Source organism: Oncorhynchus gorbuscha, linkage group LG06 (assembly GCF_021184085.1).
Source record: "Oncorhynchus gorbuscha isolate QuinsamMale2020 ecotype Even-year linkage group LG06, OgorEven_v1.0, whole genome shotgun sequence".
Taxonomy (NCBI): Eukaryota; Metazoa; Chordata; class Actinopteri; order Salmoniformes; family Salmonidae; genus Oncorhynchus; species Oncorhynchus gorbuscha.
The window spans coordinates 94,557,186-94,568,175 of NC_060178.1; the positions used below are offsets into that span (position 1 = coordinate 94,557,186).

The following is a 10,990-nucleotide window of genomic DNA, read 5'->3' on the forward strand; positions in this document are numbered from 1 at the left end:
TAGTCATGCTTAATTAAGACATGAGCTGCTCAAAGGTGGCGTCAATCATTTAGGCAGACTTCTACCTAGTGACTCCTACAGACTAGTGGGAAAACATCTCCCTGACTCTCTCTATTGGAAAATACATGGAATTTGGTATGTTTTAAATGGAAGTGGGCCAGGGTTAGTATCTACACATTCTTGCAATGCAGTCCTGTATCTTATGAAAACTCTTGGTTTTTTTTTTGTTCTACCAGAGGCTGTTTAGTTGAAGGTCAGTTTGTCTGGAATTCTGGGTCAGGTTAACTAACATTACAGAAGTACAACTCAAGTTATTCGACTGGTATTGTAAGATACAATTCTAATACATTACATTTGGTAGTCATGAGCAGCACAGATGTCAATTACCTAACAAATACGCTGAGTGTACAAAACATGACAGACTGACAAGGTGAAAACTATGATCCCTTATTGATGTTACCTGTTAAATCAGTGTAGTTGAAGGGGAGGAGAGGTTAAAGGATTTTTAAGTCTTGAGACATGGATTGTGTATTTGTGCCATTGAGGGTGAATGGACAAGACAAAAGATGTAAGTGCCTTTGAACGGGGTATGGTAGAAGGTGTCAGGTGCACCGGTTTGTGTCAAGAACTGCAATGATGCTGAGTTTCACACAACAGTTTCCTCTATCAAGAACCGGAGAAACAAAGCTCATTTCAATTGGAACATTCTGAACAATGGAGAATGTGGCCTGTTGTCACAGAAAAAATACTTCTGTGCAAGTGAGTGTAATCATGGTCCCCTCTTTTTGTGGTGGGAGGATGAAGGTAACCACAGTGACTAATCAACACCAACTCACTCAGCTTTGCAAACAAAACAGCATGATGAGTATTGGCCTGGACAAAAAAACAGGCAGAATAAAGTGCTTCTCTTTATTAATTAGGATACAGCAAGCACTTTAGACACTCCTACAAATGTCTGTCAGTAGATAGCACCAGTGGCGATGTTAATGTCCAACAAGAAGTCACTCATTTAAGGAGACGAGCATAGAGCAGTAGACCCCCTCAGTAAAGTGCTGGAGTACATACATACTGCATATAGTAGTACCACAGTGGGTGGGCCATTGGATATGTAGGTGTGCTTCATGTATGTAAGATGTACCGCACAGGGACGATGGTATGGATTTGGCCCTGAGCCCAAAGGATGTATATCCTCATCTGCCACGTCATGGATGACAATAGGTTGAAGTTGCTCCTAGACACAAATCTGACGTAAGTTGATTCTAGATTTGAGCCTACGGGCAACTTCTACCTGAACCGACCCTACCCAGTTGGGGCAATGGGGGTCAGGAGTGATGGGTCAGGGGTGAGTTGAGGTCACGTAGATCCTGGTTGACCTCTGGTCTGCAGACTGCTGAAATGGGCCTCCCTCAGAACACTGTTGATGTGGTCATAGGGAGTGCTGCCGCCATAGAGACTCAACGACGAAATTGAAGGGTCTTCTTGCGAGGGATTGAGGAGACCCTGGGAAGGGCAGTTCTTCTGGCTCTGTGTACATGTGCTGGTGCTGGCTCCTCCCCCTGCCCTCTCAGGACTACTGATACCACTACTGCTGTCACTGCCGGACGACTGGAGCAGAGAGAGAGAAAACAGGAATGACTTACAAGAAATTACTTTTTGCACAAACCATCACAAGTGTGTGTGTGTGTGTCCTGTCACCTCAGAGTCCCAGACATCTTGGCCCAGCTTGGACACCAGGGCGTGACCCTCCTGTCCCCCTCCTGACCTTTTCGCCAGCTGGTCCCCCTCATTGTCTCCACCCCGCCGCCGCTTCCTGTACACAGTGACAGAGAGGCCAGGGAGTGAGTGAGTTTGTGCCTGTGTTGCTCAGTCAATAGGGCATGGTGCTTGCAATGCCAAGGATTGAGTTCGATTCCTGCTGGGGCCCCTCATACATAACATGTATACAGTAAGTTGCTTTGGATAAAAGCTTCTATTAAATGGCATATTTTATTAGGCCTATATTGAGAAAGTGGGTGTACAGTGCATTCAGAAAGTATTCAGACCTTCACTTTTTCCTCATTTTGTTACTTTACAGCCTTTTTCTAAAATGGATTAAATCAAAATTCCAAGTGTTTTTCCCTAGAACTGGCCGCCCGCCAGGGAGGTGACCAACAACCGTATTGTCGCTGACAAAGCTCCAGAGTTCCACTGTGGAGATGGGAGATCATTTCAGAAGGACAATCATCTCTGCAGCACTCCACCAATCCGGCCTTTATGGTAGAGTGGCCAGACGGAAGCCACTCCTCAGTAAAAGGCACATGACAGCCCGCCAAAAGGCACCTAAAGGTGACAATGTCCTTGAGTGGCCCAGCCAGAGCCCGGACTTGAATCCGATCGAACTTCTCTGGAGACACCTGAAAATAGCTGTGCATCGACGCTCCCCATCCAACCTGACAGAGCTTGAGAGGATCTGCAGAGAAGTATGGGAGAAACACCCCAAATACAAGTGTGCCAAGCTTGTAGCATCATACCCAAGAAGACTCGAAGGTGTAAATGCTGCCAACGGTGCTTCAACAAAGTACTGAGTAAAGGGTCTGAATACTTACAGTACCAGTCAAAAGGTTGGACACCTGCTCATTGAAGGGTTTTTCTTTATTTTTACTAAGACATCAAAACTATGGAATCATGTAGTAACCCCCCAAAAAAGTGTTAAATCAAAATATATTTTATGAGACTCTACAAAGTAGCCACCCTTTGCCTTGATAACAGCGCTGCGCACTATTTGCACTCTCTCAACCAGCTTCATGAGGTAGTCACCTGGAATGCATTTCAATTAACAGATGTGCCTTGTTAAAAGTTCATTTGTGGAGTTTCTTTCCTTCTTAATGTGTTTGAGCCAATCAGTTGTGTTGTGATACGGTATGGATGCACGATATAGTCGGTGAACATATCGGAATCGACCGATATAAGCTAAACATGCCAACATCGGTATCGGCCCGATGTCTAGTTTAATGCCGATGTGAAAAACCGATGTCAAAGCTGACGTGCATACCTATATAACACAGAAGAGAACATCTTTGTATATAACGTAGGTACATGACATAATGATGCTACTTGAAAAATAAATTTGCACTACACGTGTAACACAGCATTCCTAACCTAGCCCACGTCTGCTGTGTGGATCGAGCAGTCATTTGAAAGAGTAAGAACATTTCAGAGAGACAATTCAAAGTTGAAATCCATTAAAGCGAAGATAATGGAATTCATTGGCGTTCTCTGTTGTGGGTGATATTGGCTTTCGCCAACTGGTCGAGCACCAGTACAGCTTTGTTTAACTTCTTCGAGATAGGGGGCGCTCTTTTAATTTTTGGATAAAAAACATTCCCGTTTTAAACAAGATATTTTGTCACGAAAAGATGCGACTATGCATGTAATTGACAGCTTTGGAAAGAAAAAAACTTGACGTTTCCAAAACTGCAAAGATATTATCTGTGAGTACCCCAGAACTAATGCTACAGGCAAAACCAAGATTAAATTTCATAAGGGAAATGGTCCAGATTTTGAATGCCCTGTGTTCCAATGTCTCCTTATATGGCTGTGAATGCACCAGGAATGAGCCTAGTCTTTCTGTCGTTTCCCCAAGGTGTCTGCAGCATTGTGACGTATTTGTAGGCATATCATTGGAAGATTGACCATAGACTACATTTACCAGGTGTCCGCCGTCAAAATTATTGCGTAATCTCCAGGTCCATGCGCGTTCCATTTTCTTCAGAAGAGAAACCAAACTGCCACGAATTATTTATCGCCGATAGATATGTGAAAAACACCTTGACGATTGATTCTAAACAACGTTTGCCATGTTTCTGTCGATATTATGGAGTTAATTTGGAAAAAAGTTTTAGTCTTACCCAAACGTGATGAACAAAACGGAGCGATTTGTCCTACACAAATAATATTTTTTGAAAAACTGAACATTTGCTATCTAACTGACAGTCTCCTCATTGAAAACATCTGAAGTTCTTCAAAGGTAAATTATTTTATTTGAATGCTTTTCTTGTTTTTGCGAAAATGTTAAGCTAAGCTTAATGCTATGCTAGGCTATCAATATTCTTACACAAATGCTTGTTTAGCTAAGGTTCAAAAGCATATTTTGAAAATCTGAGATGACAGTGTTGTTAACAAAAGGCTAAGCTTGAGAGCAAATAGATTTATTTCATTTCATTTGTGATTTTCATGAATAGTTAACGTTGCGTTATGGTAATGAGTTTGAGGCTATAAATAGGATCCCGGATACGGGATTGCTCGTCGCAACAGGTTAACCTCTTAAGCCTAGCCCTGTTTACTGCCCCTTCTGGAGGAATTGGGTACCCATATAAAACAGGATATTTTTTTGTCAAAAGTTGCTAATATATGCATATAAAACATTATCGAATAGCAAACACTCTAAAGCTTCTAAAACCGTTTAAATTTTGTCTCTATGTAAAGCAGAAGTCTCAGGGCATGCATTCTCCCAAAATCTCTCGTCATGGAAAAAGTTGGCCCAACTTTGATGTCGTCTTAAACGCCTTCCCAAACAACTACTGCTCTGGGAACAGTTCCTACGTGTTCAGCGCGAAGCCTGCTTTCAATGGGGCTTCTCATTGTGACAATCGCGCGCTCAACGTCTCAAGGTCTCGGTCACGCGAAAAAAAAAGTGTACGTTTATGCGCGCTCTGCTCCCGCTCTCTCTTTTCTTCAGGATCAATTAAAAGACGTGTGTGTTTCGCTTCGTCCTCACAATTGCTGTACACCTTTATAACATGTTAAAGCTTAATTATGAACATAGTTTGACAAGTTTACTCGACATATAATATATAATTGACGTTTTGGTGCGCATCCACTTGAATTTTGCCTACATTTCGACCGAAAAGTGGCTATTTTGAGAACCGAAAGATGCAGACTTGAAAACTAAACGCTGTTTTGGTAAGTATAATCCCTTCCAGGTCTTTTGATGGAAGAACAGCAAAGGTAAGGGAATATTTATGTGTTAATTTTGGGTTTCTGTCGACTCCAAGATAGAGGCATAATGATACATTTGGAGCGCCGACTCCTAGTATAGCCTAGTAAACGCAAACTGTAACGTTAAAAATAAATGTAACACAGCGATTGCATTTAGAAGAAGTGTATCTTCCTATACATATGTAAAACATGCATATTTAGTCAAAGTTTATTATGTGTATTCCTTGTTAGCTGACGTTATCTGCCGGAGCTATTTCATTTCTCCTGACATTTTAGTAGCATTTTTTGAACGATGCGTCATTGTAAACAGAGATTTATGTATATGTATTGCAGATTATTGAAAAAAAATGAATGTACTGTGTAACATGTTATATTACTGTCATCTGATGAAGATTTCAAAAGGTTAGTGAAATTTTTTTAAATCCTGCGTTTGTTGAATGCATATTTTTTCCTACTTGGCTATGCTAATGAGCTATGTCTGCGGTGGTGGTTTGACATAGAAATCTGACTTGTTGCCTGGATTCACAACGAGTGTAGCTTTAATTCAATACCGATGTCATAAGGTGAATGCACCAATTTGTAAGTCGCTCTGGATAAGAGCGTCTGCTAAATGACTTAAATGTAAATGTACCCTGCATGTGTATTTTAATGAACGTTTGAGTTTTAACTAATACTATTAGCATTTAGCGTAGCGCATTTGCATTTCCAGAGCTCTAGATGGGACGCCTGCGTGCCAGGTATGACCAAGAGGTTAAGCTAACCAGTTAGCTAGCAGCTAGTGTGCGACGTTAGTGCTGACTAATTTCTATGGAGTGAAGATGGCCCCTTTTCCAGACAAGGTGGATGTTCCTACTGGACCACATTGGCGAATGAAACAGTTGCCCTTGACAACAGTTTGCCCCAGCAACAAAACTGCCCACTCAGGCTGTGAACAAGCGATTTGGTGGAATTCTCTCTTTACAGTGTCGCCACCATGTTCGATGCTATGTACAAGGACCGCTACTTCAATGTAGACAAGAAACAGAGATTCCGTGTAATGCTACATTCGCAGCGGGACAAGATGGAAACGGACACAGTGACAGTGTGCACCGAGGAAGAGGCGCAACGGACAGACAGAGCTGAAACTTCACTGCTTGACATGCATGATGAAATCCTGGTTGAGAATGAAACGACTGAACAAATGAACCACAAAATAGCACAGCAAGTGAAAGAAATAGGTTGATTGTTTTACTGGTAATGCGGGCATAAGTAAATGCCAACAAAATAACCAAATGTGTGCCGCCCTATGGGACTCCCAATCACGGCCAGATGTGATACAGCCTGGATTTGAACCAGGGACTGCAGTGACACCTCTTGTACTGAGATGCAGTGCCTTAGCCAGCTGTGTCCATTGGTGTGTTATCGGTTTCTGTTTTTTTTTTTTGCTAAGGAAAATATCAGATATCGGTGTGTCACTAACAGGTGGTATACAGAAGATAGCACTATTTGGTAAAAGACCAAGAACAGCTCAAATAATCAAAGAGAAACAACAGTCCATTATTACTTTAAGACATGAAGGTCAGTCAATCAGGAACATTTCAAGAACTTTGAAAGTTTCTTCAAGTGCAGTTCCAAAAACCATCAATCGCTATGATGAAACTGGATTTCACGAGGACCCCCACAGGAAAGGAAGACCCAGAGTTACCTCTGCTGCAGAAGATAAGTTCATTATAGTTAACTACACCTCAGATTGCAGCCCAAATAAATGCTTCAGACTTCAATTAGACACATCTGAACATCAACTTCTCAGAGGAGACTGCGTGAATCAGGCCTTCATGGTTGAATTACTGCAAAGAAAACACTACTAAAGGACACCAATAAGAAGAAGACTTGCGTGGACCAAGAAACGCAAAATCCACCCACAGACAGTGTGGTGAAGAAGGCGCAACAGCGCCTCATCATTTGGCTTGTCACCTAAAACCCCAAAACTTTCAGATGCACAATTTAGAGCATCCTTACGGGCTGTATCACTGCTGGGTACGGCAACTGCACCACCCACAACCGCAAGTCTCTCCAGAGGGTGGTGCGGTCTACACAACGCATCACCATGGCCAATCTACCTGCCCTCCAGGACACCTACAGCACCCGATGTCACAGGAAGGACAAAAAGATCATCAAGGACAACAACCACTCGAGCCAGTGTCTGTTCACCCCGCGCTACCATCCAGAAGGTGAGGTCAGTACAGGTGCATCAAAGCTGGGACCAAGAGACTGAAAAACAGCTTATATCTCAAGGCCATCAGACTGAAACAACGATCACTAATACAGAGAGGCTACTGCCTACATACAGACTTTAACTCATTGACCACTTTAATAAATGGATCACTAGTCATTTTAATAATAATAATATCTTACAGTATATACATATGAGATGAGTAATGTATTTTATACCATCTTGTCTATGCCGCTCTGTCATTGCTCATCCATATATTTATGTATATATTCTCATTCCATTCCTTTACTTAGAGTTGTGTGTGTTAGGTAGTTGTGGAATTGTTAGATTACATGTTAGATATTGCTGCACTGTCGGAACTAGACGCACAAGCATTTCACTACACTCACTAACATCGGCTAACGGCAGCGTAGTGGTTAGAGTATTGGACTAGTAGCCGAAAGGTTGCAAGTTCAAATCCCCAATCTGACAAGGTACAAATCTGTCGTTCTGCCCCTGAACAAGGCAGTTAAGGCCGTCGTTGAAAATAAGAATTTGTTCTTAACTGACTTGCCTAGTTAAATAAAAGGTCAAATAAATAATAAATGTAAAAAATAACCATGTGTATGTGACAAATAAAATGGTATATTATTTGGAATGCAAAGGGTGGTTACTTTGAAGAATCTCAAATATAAAATATATTTTGATTTAATTAACACTTTTTTGGTTACTACATGATTCCATGTGTGTTATTTCATAGTGTTGATGTCTTCACTACATACAACGTAGAAAATAGTACAAATAAAGAAAACCCCTTGAATGAGTAGGTGTGTCCAAACTTTTGACTGGTACTGTACATAAATGTGATTTCAGTATTTGATTTTTAATACATTTGCAAATAATTATCTGTTTTTGCTTTGTCATTATGGGGTCGTGTGTGCAGATTGAGGGGAAACATTTATTTAATCCATTTTTGAATAAGGCTGTAACGTAACAAAATGTGGAAAAAGTTAGAGGTCTGAATACTTTCCAAATGCATTGTGTGGGAGAGAGAGAGAGAGAGAGAGGCTATCTCAGCCACAGCATGATAGTTATAGGAGCAGGCATGTGCTCAAATATTCAGCCATGAGTATGACAACTTATCTGGGAAGAAAACAACAATGTGAAATATTGTTCAAGTTAAACTGATATGTGGAGAGATCAATTAGCCTACTTGAGACATTAACAAATGTAACACTGGCCACCGAGGTTAATGGTAATTCAATAACTATACTATAAAACAAAGATTAATTATATAAATAATGATAGTAAAACAACTTTGGAGTACCTTCAATTCAATATTGGCCAAAAAGGCAACTCCGCTCCATCATTCATTGAATCAGATGGCTCATTCATCACAAAACCAACTGATATTGCCAACTTCTTTAATGATTTTTTAATTGGCAAGATTAGCTAGGACATGCCAGCAACAAACACTGACCCTAAACATCCAAGTACAACTGATCAAAATATGAAAGACAAGCATTGTAATTTAGAAAATGTGAACAAAATTACTGTTGTCTAGCAACAATGACAAGCCACCTGGGTCTGACAACTTCGATGGAAATGTACTAAGGATAATAGCAGACGATATTGCCACTCCGATTTGCCATATCTTCAATCTAAGCCTACAAGAAAGTGTGTGCCCTCAGGCCTAGAGGGAAGATAAAGTGATTATAAAAAGATTGTGGGAGTTGTTTTGTTAGACTTCAGTGCAGCTTTTGACATTATCGATCAGTCTGCTGCGGGAAAAAGGTATGTGATATGGCTTTACACCCCTGCTATATTGTGGATAAAGAATTACCTGTCTAACAGAACACAGTGTGTTCTTTAATGGAAGACTCTCCAACATAATCCAGGTAGAATCAGGCATTCCCCAGAGCAGCTGTCTAGGCCCCTTACATATTTCAATCTTTAGTAATGACATGCCATTCATTGACTTTGAGTAAAGCCAATGTGTATGTATGCGGATGACTCAACACTATACACATCAGCTACTACAGCAAGTGAAATCAATTCAAGACTTGAGCTGCAGTCAGAATGGATGGCAAAAGTCCTAAAAAAAAATAATTATTGTATTTGGGACAAATCATTCACTAAACCATAAACCTCAACTAAATCTTGTAATGAATAACGTAAAAATGTAGCAAGTTGAGGTTAATAAACTTCTTAGAGTAACCCTGGATTGTCACTGTCATGGTCAAAACATCTTGATTCCACAGTAGCTAAGTTGGGGAGAAGTCTGTCCATAATAAAGTGCTGCTCTGCCTTCTTTACAACACCATCAACAAGGCAGGTCCTACAGGCCCTAGTTTTGTCGCACCTGTACTACTATCCAGGCATGTGGTCAGGTTCCTCAAAGAGGGTCTTAAGAAAATTACAATTGGCTCAGAGCAGCACAGTTGACCCTTAAATGTACACTGAGAGCTAACAATAATATGCATGTCAATCTCTTATGGCTCAAAGTAGAGGAGAGATTCACTTCATTATTACTTGTTTTTGTAAGAAGTGTTGACATGCTGAATGCACAGAGATGTCTGTTTAAACTACTAGCACACAGCTTGGACACCCATGAGACATGCCACCAGAGGTCTCTTCCAAGTCCAGAACAGATTATGAGAGACGCACATTACTAAATAGAGTAATGGCTACATGGAACTCTATTCCACATCAGCTAACTGATGCAAGTAGTAGAATCTGATTTTAATTTTTTTTAAATACAAATATACACCTTATGGAACAGCAGGGACTGAAGAGACACACACACATGGATTTTGTATTGTATATATGAGGTTGTAGAGTAGTGGCCTGGGGGAACACATTTAATGAGGATCCTTATTAAATACATTAAATACAAATAAGTTATTTTTGGAAGAAAAAAACTCACCTGTTTTCTGTCAACATTTGGCAGACGATTGACAGTGGGTTGTTTTGGTGACAAAGAAGACTGAGCACGTTCGGATGTAAAGGACGTAAAGAAACGACTCCTCTCCCTCACAACTTTTGGTCAAGCAAAAATCTATTTTCGTTCGTACAGCAGAGCTTTCCCCGCACGACCAGTCAGGGCATTCTGATCTTATCTGGTTGCTAGCTTGTTGAACAGCTTCTTTGGTTAGCAAGGAAACAACCCTTGACTTGTTAGTCTTGATAATTTAGCATTAACTGTCACTATCCTAGTATGTATGCAGATTATGTCAGTAAACAAGTTTACTTCTCGGTTAACGTCTCATCGTCTCTTTCCGCCGTTATAAACTATCTAGCTATAAGCTACTTTAGCTAGCTAACCAGCTAAATTTATAACGAAACAAGCGAGAGATTCCTCCAATCCGTCAATTTAACTCGAGTTTTGGTAGTATTTGATAGCAGTCAAACTATCATTCGGTATTGGTGAGATGACAGATCAGAAAGAATACAATACTACGAATGTGATCAAGCTAGCGAGTGTTCTGCTGCTAGCAAAAAGACCCAGCTGAAAGTGTTTACGTGACGTTTGATGACGTAACGATCCAATAACCTGAAACCGACCGAATGCGCATCTGCAAACTCTACATGTTGCATATCAGAGAGGCAGTTACCCTGTTAACTTGTCGCAGGTAAACAACCTTTTAGTTCCACAAATATTTATATTTTCTATGAAATTCCATTATTGTGATGAAAGTTATTTAAGTTACTTTATATGGGAACAGAATGTAATCCTATCTACCTGTGAATGAAAAGAATGGATGTTACTGGTGGTTGCATGAAGAGGCATTTAGAAGTTATTTTTATTCCTCCACCAGGTAT

The 10,990-nt window shown here is 40.6% G+C and overlaps 1 protein-coding gene across 1 annotated transcript; it reads right to left on the reverse strand.

Annotated features, from left to right (window-relative positions):
- Window positions 1-895: 895 nt before the first annotated feature.
- LOC124038584 (protein FAM104A-like) lies at window positions 896-10,715 on the reverse strand. The gene is made up of 3 exons (XM_046354632.1): window positions 10,095-10,715; window positions 1,696-1,810; window positions 896-1,605 (listed from the first exon to the last, which is right to left on the reverse strand). The coding sequence occupies exons 1-3, from the start codon at window positions 10,109-10,111 to the stop codon at window positions 1,354-1,356; spliced, it is 384 nt and encodes a 127-aa protein (XP_046210588.1). The 5' UTR covers window positions 10,112-10,715; the 3' UTR covers window positions 896-1,353.
- Window positions 10,716-10,990: the final 275 nt, after the last annotated feature.